The following is a 13,042-nucleotide window of genomic DNA, read 5'->3' on the forward strand; positions in this document are numbered from 1 at the left end:
TAAAGACAACACAAAGAAATCAAAAGACATCCCATGCCCATGCACTGGAAGAACAAATATTGTTAAATTGTCTATACTACACAAAGAAATCTACAGACTTAATGCAATCCCTATCAAAATACCAACAGCATTTTCATAGAACTAGAACAAATAATCCTAAAACTTGTATGGAACCACAAAAGACTTTGAATAGTCAAAGCAATCTTGAAAAATGAAAATAAAATTGGAGGTATCATGATTTCAGATTTCAAGTTATATTCAAAGCTGCAGTAACCAAAACAGAATGCTATTGGCACAAAAATAGATACATAGATACATACATAGATCAATGGAACAAGATCCCAGAAATAAACCCACGATTATATGCTCAATTAATCTACGACAAAGGAGGCAAGAATATGCATTGGGAAAAAGATAGTCTCTTCAACAAATGGTGTTAGGAAAACTGGACAGTTACAAAAGAATGAAACTGGACCACTTTCTTACACCATAAACAAAAATAAATTCAAAATGGATTAGACATAAATGTGAGACCTGAAACCATAAAAATCCTGAAAGAGAACACAGGCAGTACTTTCTCTGACATCAGCCATAGAAACATTTTTCTTGATGTCTCCCGAGGAAAGGGAAATAAATCAAAGAAAAAACTATTAGGACTGTATCAAAATTAAAAGCTTCTGCACAGCAAAGGAAACAACAAAACTAAAAGGTAACCTATTGAATGGGAGGAGATATTTGTAAGTGACATATCTGATAAATGGTTAGTATCCAAAACATGTAAAAACTGATATACTTGAACACACAAAAGACAAATAATCCAATTAAAAAATAAGCAGAGGAGGAGCCCCCCCCCAAAAAAAAATAAGCAGAAGACATGATTAGACAGTTCCCCAAAGAAGACACACAGATGGCCAATAGATATGTGAAAAGGTGCTCAACATCACTCATCATCAGGGAAATGCAAATCAAAACTACAATGAGATATCATCTCACACCTGTCAGGATGGCTAAAATAAAAAACACAAGAAACAACAAGTATTGGCAAGGAGATGAAGAAAAACCCCGTGCACTGTTGGTGGGAATGCAAACTCGTGCAACCACTGTGGAAAATAGTATAGAGGTACCTCAAAAAGTCAACAGAACTACCCTACGAAGAAGTAATTCCACTACTGGGTATTTACCCCAAAAATACAAAAACACTAATTCAAAGGGATACAGGCACCCCTATGTTTACTACAGCATTATTTACAATAGCCAAATTATGGAAGCAGCTCAAATGTCCATCAATAGGTAAATGGATAAGGAAGATGTGGTATACAATGGAATATTAGTCATAAAAAAAGGAATGAAATCTGGCCATTTTCAACAACATGGATGGAGCTAGAGAATATAATGCTAAATGAAATGTCAGTCAGAGAAAGGCACATACCATATGATTTCACTCCTATATGGAATTTAAGAAACAAAACAAGCAAAGAAAGACAAACCAAGAAACATACTCTCAACTATAGAGAACAAATTCATGGTTACTAGAAGGGGAGGTGGGTGGAGGGATGGGTGGAATAGATGATGGGGATTAAAGAGTACACATCATAATAAGCACTGAATAATGTACAGAATTGTTGAATCACTATAATGTACACCTGAAACTAACATAACACTGTATGTTAACTATACTGAAATTAAAATTAAAAACATAATAAAAAAAATTTTTTTTAAATACAGGAGAGAAAATCCTAACAGGTCAAATGCCCAAGAATATCAGACAGACATATACATTTTTTCTCTCAGAGGAAAAAAAAGAAAAGTCCTCTTGTATTAACATATTTAGAGTTGAAGATTTTAATAAGAATTAAATGAACACTTCTTTATAGAGTGAACTCAAACCTCTTTCACTTTTTTCAGCGATTTAAGAAAAAGTCACACCTGTCACCAAGGTACTTAGGGAACTAACAATTTTTGTTTAGAAATACTCAGAAAAGTTACAAGTTATGAAAAGTGAGACTCTGAGGTCTTAAGTTGGCTTGAGAAGAAAAAAAATCAATCAAATTTCAAACACATCAAAGCACACAAGCGAAGTGACTGAGGCTGATCCCATTACAGGTCTCTCTCTTTAGAACACTGTCTCCTATATACAGCTAGAAAATTACAAAGACTTGTCTCCCCAACAAACTCCTTTTTGGGCTTAGTCAAAATAGCTAACAAGGGCCTCAGCCTTCAGCATAACTGGAATGAAAAGGATAATTCAGGGCTACCTGGCCTTACCAGCAAGAAATAGTTTTAATATGACCAAACCTAACAACAACAACAACTCCAAAATTTGTTCCTAATCTTTACATTTCAAATGATAGTTAAAAAATACTAACAATGGTTATACTTCTGTTTCTATAACTATAAAATGAACCTAATAGCTCTTGCCTTGGCCTAGTCATTTAGCCAATTCTGACTGAAATTAAGTCCAACCTGATGCACATTACAGGGAACAGCCAGACTTCATCACATTCTGGCAACAGTAAAAATGCAGCCCAGGAATAGCAGTCAGGACCAAACAGGAGGAAAAAAAATATAGTATACGGATGAGGAAGCAAGATATAGGTTGTATGGGATATTCTAAATGGGAGCAGAGGGATGGTGAGGGGAACAAGCTAGAGATAAAACAGTCCATGTACAGAGAAAGAAGAAAGGAATTGGGACACACTACAATCTAGCCTAACTACAGTCCTCACTCCCTTCAATCTTTCTTTTGTTTTGAGCAGGCACCTGGCTCTAGCTGGGTCCCATGTAAGCTTTTACCACCATGGAGACAATGCGGCACAACCATGAACAACATTAAGCCCTTAAAAATGGGAATATTCCAGAGACAGATAGTGGCGACTGTTGCATAACAATGCGAATGTACGTAATGCCACAGAACTGTACATTTAAAAATGGCAAAAATGGTAAACGTTATTTCTATTTTACCACAATAAAAAATTGGAAAATACAAAGTTAAATTAGTTTGTAAAATATTTCTCAGAGCTTTTAAGATGCTAATGTGGATTATGATTCTCCAAATGAAACAATAGTACATGCAGCATTTACCCAATGTATTTGACCACAGTATCCTTTTTTCAAAGCATTTCACAGGATTAGTTTTTCCAAATACACTTTGAGAAGTGCTACTCTGTTTCCTAGGAAGAATTCTTTGGTTATTTTTGTCATGTTTCCATATAACTTTATAAATACCTTTGTTATATAGGTTACCACATTGTACTTGAGTGTTTCTGTATTTGCCCCTCTCACTACACTTGAAATCTACTTAAGGGCAGCAAATACTACTTTTGTTGACCTCAGCACCCAGCATAATAATCAGATAAATAAACCATCTCATATCCTTTTCTCTTCCTCATTGTGATTTAAGTGATGTAGATAAAATACTGAGATGTGGCTTCTACTAAAACCCAAGGATCTCGAAATTTGTTATGGGCCAATTCTAAGTCTGGCTTGGAAAAGTAATGATGCTGTTAGCACAGAGTATTTCTTCTCTTTTCACTATAGGCCCAGGCATCAAATGTCCCAGTTTGGGGGAAGGGCCAGTCTAGACACGTGGAAAGTTCCTGAGAGATTTCTAAGATTCTAGAAGAACCCAAATCTCTTCCATTTAGAAAGTAATGAATTCTAGGGCACCTGGGTGGCTCAGTTGGTTAAGCGTCCGACTCTTGGTTTCAGCTCAGGTCATGATCTCACGGTTCGTGAGTTCAAGCCGCATGTCGGGCTCTGTGCTGGGAGCGCAGAGACTGCTTGGGATCCTCTCTATCTCCCTTTCTCTCTGCCCCTCCCCTGCTTGCTCTTGTGCTCGTGCGCGCTCTCTCTCTCTCTCTCAAAATAAATAAATAAACTTAAAAAAAAAGTAGTGAATTCCATAGAGACAGAAAGTAGAAAGGTGATTGCTAGCTGGCAGGGGAAGGAGGAAATGGGGAGGTATTGTTTAATGGGTACAGAGTTTCAGTTTGGTAAGATGAAAAAGTTCTGGAAATGGACGGTGGCGATGGTTGCACACCAACATGAATGTACTCAATGCCACTGAACTGTACACTGAAAAATAGCTAAAAACGGTAAATTTTACATTATATACTTTACCACAACTTTGTTAAAAAAGTGCTGTGTTGATCTATCCCCAGTCAGGGACCAAGAAAAGCAGTCACAAAAGCATGCTAATAAGCATATATTTTTTCTTTTCTTATGACCAGGCTTAGATAACAAGGCCACAGGCAACATTCCACTGGAAGTACTTGGCTCCCCCTTCTCTCTTGGAGTGCCTTATGTCTTCTCTGACGGTGCAAATTATTAAATTTACTGCTTATCTTGCTGTCAAAGTGCTTAATGCCTTAGTCCTCCACCTCCCATTCTCCCTCTCTCCAAGATTGCCTCCTATGCTCAATCTAGAAAGCTGCTTCACAAAACTTCCTCAGTTCTTTTTTTTTTTTTTTTAATTTTTTTTTCAACATTTTTAATTTATTTTTGGGACAGAGAGAGACAGAGCATGAACGGGGAGGGGCAGAGAGAGAGGGAGACACAGAATCAGAAACAGGCTCCAGGCTCCGAGCCATCAGCCCAGAGCCTGACGCGGGGCTCGAACTCACAGACCGCGAGATCGTGACCTGGCTGAAGTCGGACGCTTAACCGACTGCGCCACCCAGGCGCCCCAAAACTTCCTCAGTTCTATCAGTGACATTTGCCACTGTGCCCCACAAGCATGTCTATTCCTCCCAGATACTCCCATCTCCCCCCCCCCCACTCCTTAAGACAGCAAATCTTGAATTCAAGTCTCTATTCACAGGCCGATTGCAAACATTTTAATAATATTTTCATTGCTCATCCTGTCCCATGTTTTTCACTGAGATTTACCTTTTACAAACAAACACTTCCAGGAACACCACTTTTATCTGGACATTTCCTTTTTTAAGGTCCATTAATAACGGTTAAGATGATGATAATAGTAACAACACAGCAGCAGCAGGAGCTAACATTTGAGGGCTTATCTTAGGCCAGGTTCTGTACTTAGTTTTACAAACATTATCTTATTTAACTCTCAAACAGACCCATGATGTACATAATTATTATAACCATTTTACAGATGACAAAACAAAGGCTATCCTGCAAGGATTATTAGTCAAGGGTCTATATCTCTAAAAGGTTTATACGTTATTCAGAAGAGCATGACCCTCCTCAAAGGGCAATGCGTTAGGTGGTGGGGATGTGCAATTGCTCATTTTTCTGGGGAAAGGGTTCATAGCTTTTATAGGTATGTCGAAAGATGCATAGCTCAAACATGATTATTAACTGCTGCTACAATGGTTAAACATTTACAACTAAATCAAAGCAAAATTCTTGAGTCTGATGTTAGCTGTCTTCCACCCACTAGAGCACCTCACACCCAATCTACTTCCTTCCCTTAGGAAGCCATGATCATTTCACCAGCTGATCCTCACACTGTTCCCTACCCAGAAGGCATCCCCAAATCTGAAGCCTACCCGATGCTTCCAAAAGCTTAACTGGGGACCCACCATGAAACCTTCCTTGTCTACTCCAAACCCCTACAGATATCAAGTAGCCTCCAAGCACACGCATGAACACGCACATTCCAACAGACAGCCCCCTTCCTCACCCATTCGTGCTCACAATACAAAGCCTTATGTGCATCTGCCTCGCACACCCCGGCACTCTACATTCAGAGACACACATACGCACCGTCACACCCGGTAAACAATTTCTCACATCTTGACATCCGTACCAAAAGTTCCCCCTCAGAGCTCTATCTCACACACACTGACCCAGGACCTCAGATACAACCTCGGACTCAGTCACCAGACTCGCAAGCACAGTATCACACACTCACTCACACAGGCTCACCGGACCACAGTGCTGTCCAAAGGCTCACCGACAATCCCTCATGTACTGAGTGTCACTGTGTCCCAAAGACGCTCTGACAAACACCCACCGCCGCTCCCTCTCGCGCCCCACCTCACCCGATGCTGGTACAGGCAGACATTCCCGAAGCCGCCGGTGCCCAGCCGCTCGCGCATCTCCCAGGGCCCGCCCGCACCCGGCCGCAGCCCTGGGGGCCGCTCCATGGGGCGGGAGGGCAAGCGACCTCAGGTTCCGCCGCTGTTCCGAGGCCGGTTCCGGGCCGCCGAGGCTCGCGCGTCTCTCTTCTCGCGAGAAGTATGCGTCACTTCCGGTAACGGCCACAGGAAAAGCTCTACCCCGGCTTCTCCCGGAGGCGGGCCAGCTAGCGACCAGAGAGGGAGTGTGGGAGGTCGGCTTCAATCCGTTAAGCCCTCTGGGCATTTTCCTGGCTGAGAGAACCCACTTGTTATTCGAGTCTTCAAAACCATAAGCTGTCCAATCCTTTCAAGTCATTTTCTAAATTTCACATCGTCTCCACCCCGTGTACATTTTACCTTTCTTCAAACCTCTGCCATCTATCCTCCAACCACCACCCGCTGAACTGGCGTTGGCAAAAACCACCAATGATTCAAATGTTGCGGAATCCGAAAAACTAGAAAGAATCCTGCACTAGTAGGCCCACTGATGCATTAAGTTTTATAGTCCTTTTATTTTTTAATGACTGATCATCTGCCATAGACAAGTCAGGCTCAGCTCTTTGTACACCTGTTCCAGGAAATCACTAAAGACAAGGATGTGACGCTGTTGTTGAGTAAAGAATGTAACTCCTGATTTCCGGAGCTTTCCCCTAAATTCCTCACAGCACTTGCAGTCAAGCAGTCTTCCATTTATGGGTTTGCCAGCGCGGTAGTTGCTCATTGCGGGATTGTTTTTGATGTGTGATGCAGGGCTTCAGAGGCAAGCTTCAGGAATGCTGCTGGTGGAACAAGAAGTGCTTCCCAGTGGTGGATAGCTGTAGCATAGAAGAACCAGCTTTCCATCTTCACTGAGTCGGTCATATGCCTCAGCCTCACAGAACTTGGGGATCTAGTCGGTCACTCCAAGTATAACAATCAGGGTGGAGTCCAGTTCTCTGAAGAGAACTGTTATCAGTTGCGTTAGGTGGTCATTTGAACCCCTTTGAGATCATGTGCGCTTGGACCATGGTTTGCACAGCCCCACGTGTGGTGATCTCAGTACTTAAACTCCAATTAACATTTTGTGACCCACAATTGTGTCACAACAGATGTCAGTCATATCCTGAGATGCATAAAGGTGGATACAGCATGTACACCACACCAGTGTTGCTGGCTGCTCTGAAAGCACTGAATTGGCTTCTGGCAGAGTACATGCGTCTACTCATTCAGAATCCCTGAATAGTGCAACCCGAATGTCAAGCACTGCATGGCACAAACCATGTCATGCTGTTTACGTGTGGTGGCAGATTCTGGGGGCCCACATGTACTTAGTTGCCATGGAGCTGGAGTATCAGATGTGGAAGTGATGGCAAATGGTACCTCCCAAACATGGAGTTGGGCAGACTGCACAGATAATTGTAGTACCAATTGCCCCTAACAGTGTAAAGCCCTTTGTCTGCTAGGTGTACTGCAAGCTGGCATGGGAGTGTGTCTGATCTCCACTGGTGGGGCCAAATTCTTGGAACACTCGCTTGGAAAAGCTAGGGAGGGATGCTGAGGACCTGAGGATACTGATGAGCGGCTGACCATAAAATAGCCATATTTGCAGGAACCAGGTTGTTTCTCATAGTTCACTCTTTGAACATCCCCATTCTCAGGGATGCTGCATAGCTTGTTTTTAAATCCTGGGATGGTTAGCATCAGGCTTCATGATCTTCCAACTCTGAGAGTCTGTTTTTTCATGTGTAAAATGGAGGTAACAATACTTACCTCAGAGACATTTTCTGAGGATTAACACTGTCTGGGCCATAAATGTCCCAATATAAAGGAACAATTATCTTTCTTTTGGCTTCCAAGAGATAGCATTCCCCTGTGATCTTTCCCTCTCTCTTCTCCATGTACTTGTGGATCACTCTATTTCCAAGGACCCCCTAAACATGGATACGTTTTAGGAGTCGTCTTCATCTTAGGACTGTACTCACCCTTATTTTCATCATTGTCATCATTTCAGCTACGGCCTATACCCTGATGATCCCCACGCACTATCACCAACCCAGGTCTCCATGCGTTTAGAACTGCCTGACAACATACTATGACTCAACACATCCAAAGAAGCAGAACTTCTTTTCTTAAAATCTGTCCCTTCTCTTCCCAATTAGACTGTAAACTCTGGGATAACAGGGACCATGTTGGGACATGACCATACTCCTGGAACCTAGAAAAATGCCTGGCACATAGGAGTTCAGTATTTGCTAAAGGGCTGAAAGAGCTCTTTTATATCAATAAGATGAATGTTTTAAGACAAAAATGGCAAAGGCTTTGGGTCCTTCTTCACCCTTGACTGTTCAGGGAGAAGCCACCTGTTAGATCCCGGGATAACAGCTGGCCTAAAGCCCCAGACCATATTATACACACACACACACACACACACACACACACACACCCCTTCATCTCAGTGGTATAGGTAATATGAACATAAAATGATTCCCATCGTGGAAAAGCATTTGGATTTTATTTGATAGTTTAAATGGTTTTGAAAATGCTGATTAACACAAGCTGTACTTGGAGCAGGAAGACAGACATGCTTATTTTAACACAGGATTTTCATCCTAGAAATATTTTCAAAAAAATATTCAATCTTAGGCCTCTTGCTGCAGGTAGGTTCCATGGGAATGCACAAAAAAGAGGCAGAGAAACAGTCCCCATGGGAGACTGTAAGTTCTTTTAAAAACAGGCTACTACTTCTTCCTGTCAAGTTCATAAAGCGCCTTTTCCCTTTGCTTAGTCATCCAGAGTAAAGTCAAAAGGCTCAAAGTCTTTCCGGAAGCGGCGAGCCAGCATCTCCTCCTCTTCCTTGCTGACCTGACATTGCCTCCAGTCAGACTTGTCAGGAATATTAAGGATGGCTTCGCTGGCCAGTACCTCCCTGCAGAAATAAGTAAAAATGGACAGTATTAGCCAGAAGCCCTCCTCTCTCTAATTCTCTCCAGCTAGAGAGCTCTCCTCAGCATTACCCAAAGAAGGTATGCAAATTCTTCTTTGTTCAGACCATTTTCTCTTGCCCTGAGCGCCATCCCTGCTATTCTATCAAAATATTACTCATTTTAAGTGACCAGCTCAGGTCCTACCTCCTTCCTAAACCTTCAAACCCTATTTATTTCTCTCTCTCTTCAACAATTTGGAACTACATTATTCGTACTTAGAGTAGCAATACTGACACAGTACAAAGAAGACAGGCCCTGGTGTCAGGAACATCAGAGGCTTAATTCCATTCCTAGCTCAACCACTTGCTGTCTCTGACTTGAACGGATTACTTCATTGCTGAGTCTTGATTTCCTCACCTATGAAATGCACAATAAAGTTTTGTGAGGTATGGAGATAACACAATCCAGGCACCAAACAAGTTATGAATAGATCTTGTCTTAAACTCTAGTTTTGTCATCCCAATTAGAACACGAGTTTGCTGAGGGCATGGTGCAGATCAGGCCTAGTATCCTATCTCACTGACTTTCTGCCTCTCCTAGAGGACTCAGGCATATATAGGCACAACAGCACAGGCTCAATGTCAACAACAACTTATCTTGGCTCTCAAGGCTAAGGAACAACTACATACTAACACATACACTCACATACAGGTTACCTTCTAATTGTCACTGCTCTACATTTTTATTTATTTTTTTACTCATTTTGATATATTAGAAATAACTCTATTTGGGGCACCTGGCTAGTCTAGTTCAGTCGGTAGAGTGTATAATACTTGGTCTCAGGGTTGTGAGTTTGAGCCCACACTGGATGTAGAGATTACTTAAAATAATAAAATCTTTTTTTTAAAAACGTAATTCAGTAGATATGATTTTTTTTAATTGTTTATTTATTTTTGAGAGGGAGAGAGAGTGTGAGTGGGGAAGAGGCAGAGAGAGAGGGAGACAGGATCCGAAGCGGCCTCTGTGCCGATAGCAGAGAGCCTGACAGAGGGCTCGAACTCATGAACCATGAGATCATGACCTGCGCTGAAATCAAGAATGGGATGCTTAATCAACTGAGTCACCCAGGTGCCCCCCCCCGCCCAACAAATAAAATCTTTAGGGGCATCTGAGTGGCTTAGTCAAGTGTCCACCTTTGGCTCAGGACAGCCAAAATAAATCACGAGTTTTCTAAAAGTTACAGGATCTGTGCTCAAGTTCTAGGTCCCTGGGCAAGCTTGAGCCTACTTTTCACCTATAAAATGAAGACAGAACCACCTCTCTTATACAGCGGGGAGAAAAATGTCTTTTCAAGTACTTTGTTAACTATAAAATGCTATATAACTGTATACTGGTATTTTGAAAAATAGTCAATGTTGAAAATACAACAAACTAACATGAGCACAAAATCATTCAGAGAATCTCTCTTGCGGGCTTAGGTGCCAGTGTGTATCTGCAATTATGTGCCTATGGCATCAGTGTCCACATCTGCATCTGTTGCTAAGGCAACAACAAAAGATAATGTCAGATGTTTGAAGTCCCTAATCATACCTACTCTCACTTATCAGTATCTCTTTGAAAATGTAGATAACTGTATTTCCTGGACTTACCCAATGGTAGCAGTCTCTTGGAGGCTTCCCAAGTTAGTCCAAGAAGGGTTCAAAGTTGACTCAAAGCTCAATTCTTTTTTTTTTTTTTTTTTTAAGAGAGAGAGCGTGGTGGAGGAGCACAGGGAGAGAGCCTCAAGCAGGTTCCGCACCCAGCAAAGAACCCTACACAGGGCTCGATCTCATGACCATGAGATCATGTCTTGGGCCCAAATCAACGGTCAGACATTTAACCAACTGAGCCACGCAGGCACCCTAAAGCTCAGTTTGAACTAGGGAAGGAAACAACTACACATCAGACAATAGCATCACATAACCTGTTCTGCACATCTTTTTGCTTCTCCATACTCTATCTTCACATTTTTTGCTCTCCATACTCTATTCTTTCTAGCCAGCAACTTTCTGTCTTCTGTCAGCCTAGTTGACGCCACTCCCTACATGGTTTCACAGTCATGTTCTGTCTGATATGAGGAACATAAATGAAGCCTCATCTAGGCCTTAGGACACTACAGAATAAGGAGGTTAAAATCTCATGTTTAGGAGATCAACGTACCTGGGTTCGAACCTACCATATGTGCTCAGGGGCAAGCTACCTAATCCCTCTAGAGCCATATTGTCCACTTACAGGAATCACTAGCCAGGTATAGCAATTTAAATTTTAATCCTAATTAAAATCAAGTTAAAAATTTAGTTCCTCAGTAGCCACATGTGGCTAGTGATTACTGTATAGGACAGTGCAGATATAAAGCATTTCCATCACGGCAAGTTCTACGGATACAGCTCTAGAGCCTCATTTTCCATTTTGGTAAAGTGGGATGACAGTACCTACCTTACAGAATTGGGAAGATTAAATGAGGCAATGCGTGTAAAGCTCTTGGCACAGTACATATGCTCAATTAACGGTAGCACTTCAGTCCTTTGGGCTAGAAGGCCCACACCCCGACATTTGCCCTCTAAATCTCTCAGGCTCAGTGTCAACCTTTTCTTAAAGCCTTTCACAAAATAGAAATAACTCTCCCTTTTCTGAATTTCTAAAGTCCACTGTTCCTCAGAACTTTGTTACGGTACTTTTCACATTCTGCACTACATTACTGCCACGTAAGCAAATATGTGACTTGCCCTAAGACAAGGTTCCTTGGGGCAAGGATTGTTTCCTATTTGGCTTTTTTTTTTTTTTTTTTCCTATTTGGCTTTTTATTCAACTGTCTATGCAGCCCACTAATCTGTTCATAATAGATCTCGGGAAAATACATTTAAAATAAGGAAAAGTATACAAACCTTCCAAACTGCAAAGGAAAATTCTTTTTAATTCTATGGAAAAGCTTCTCTCCTGTGTCAAGTTCAACATAAAAATATGCTGCTCCTGGCTGTGCAATCTAGAGTGAACAGAGTTGTATGAGTACATATCATAGTACTTTAAAAATGTGAAACCTAGCTCATCTCTTTTAAGCTTTAATTTGGCAACAAATTCAGTCCAGAAGTCCAAGAAAAAGGTTGTGAACAGTACAGACCCCAAGGTACTTAGTGGAACAGAGTTTTGCAAAGATATGAAGATCCTCCCGGTGGAACTTCGAAGTTCCTGCCTTAGGAAAGATCTAATTTTTTGCTCTTCCCAGGAATGACTAAGGCATTGCTTTAATGCCATCCTCATCACCAGTCTAATCAGCATCCCATGCCCTAGGTCCAAACTGTCTACCTGCCTATTGAACATTTTTGGAATGCCTTGATAGTACCTCAGGCTCGACATATCAGAAACCGCATTTTTACTACTCCCGGAACGTCCTTCCCCTCCTGTTTTACCTGCTTGATGTCAGAGTGTTCTGGGATTTCCAACAGTTCTATCTGTTGTTGCTCTGCCTGGGTAACGAAGGCATCTTTAATGTCATCAGTAGTGCAGCGGCTGAGTGGCACAGGAATGACCTGAGGTGGGGGGGTGAGGCGGGTAGATAGGAGAAACTCTTTGTACAGGTCCCAGAGAAGAAGTGCCTCCTGCACAGTCCCCGAGAAGTAGCAAATCCATCACAGGGGTGGACAAATACCCCTCAGCAGAGATTTTCCTCAAGCCAGCCAGGCTTGTGTCAGCCTGTCTGTAAGGACTTAAACTTATGAGATAGCTTGCCACATGTGGGAGCCAATCCCTGATGCAGGAAAGGCTAGAGAGAGATCTCTCTGTCATCAAGCCCTTGCCAGCTCCTATATAATATATGTGGCAGCGTCAGGCCCATTTGAAAATTTAACAAATGTGCCAGAAAGAAAACCACCACAACCACAAACAAATTATCCATAAACAGTCCCCAAATTTCTGAGCTGATAGCCCCATCAAAGCTCTGGGACTATTTCTCACCTTTAAGACTTCACTTATGCTGGGCCTCACACAAATACCTACTCTGTTCCAACTCTACCTAAC

At 41.9% G+C, this 13,042-nt stretch overlaps 2 protein-coding genes and 1 non-coding gene across 13 annotated transcripts in view; all 3 read right to left on the minus strand.

Moving 5' to 3' along the window:
* The window catches only part of CHUK (component of inhibitor of nuclear factor kappa B kinase complex), a 42,076-nt gene extending 35,887 nt beyond the window's left edge, over positions 1 to 6,189 (minus strand). For 6 of the 8 annotated variants that reach the window (XR_009252520.1, XR_009252519.1, XM_058697456.1 and 3 more), the window contains exon 1: positions 6,009 to 6,188. Coding sequence is in view for 6 of the 8 variants with exons in the window: in XM_058697456.1 (XP_058553439.1) it covers positions 6,009 to 6,113 (105 nt within the window). In the remaining 2 variants the exon portion in view is untranslated. Of the gene's footprint in view, positions 1 to 6,008 lie in introns of all 8 variants that reach the window. The other 2 variants (XM_058697454.1, XM_058697458.1) reach the window with 2 other exon arrangements.
* A 2,366-nt stretch (positions 6,190 to 8,555) lies between these two features.
* Positions 8,556 to 13,042, minus strand: part of CWF19L1 (CWF19 like cell cycle control factor 1) — a 32,198-nt gene continuing 27,711 nt past the window's right edge. For all 4 annotated transcript variants that reach the window (XM_058697460.1, XM_058697461.1, XM_058697463.1 and 1 more), the window contains 3 exons: positions 12,436 to 12,555; positions 11,914 to 12,011; positions 8,556 to 8,991 (listed from right to left, as the gene is read on the minus strand). In XM_058697460.1, coding sequence (XP_058553443.1) covers positions 8,847 to 8,991; positions 11,914 to 12,011; positions 12,436 to 12,555 — 363 coding nt within the window. In that variant the 3' untranslated portion in view covers positions 8,556 to 8,846. The remainder of the gene's footprint in view (positions 8,992 to 11,913; positions 12,012 to 12,435; positions 12,556 to 13,042) is intronic.
* LOC131493764 (small nucleolar RNA SNORA12) lies at positions 12,756 to 12,903 on the minus strand. Its single transcript, XR_009252850.1, has one exon. It is a non-coding gene; the product is annotated as a small nucleolar RNA SNORA12 (small nucleolar RNA).

Source organism: Neofelis nebulosa, chromosome 13 (genome assembly GCF_028018385.1).
Source record: "Neofelis nebulosa isolate mNeoNeb1 chromosome 13, mNeoNeb1.pri, whole genome shotgun sequence".
Taxonomy (NCBI): domain Eukaryota; kingdom Metazoa; phylum Chordata; class Mammalia; order Carnivora; family Felidae; genus Neofelis; species Neofelis nebulosa.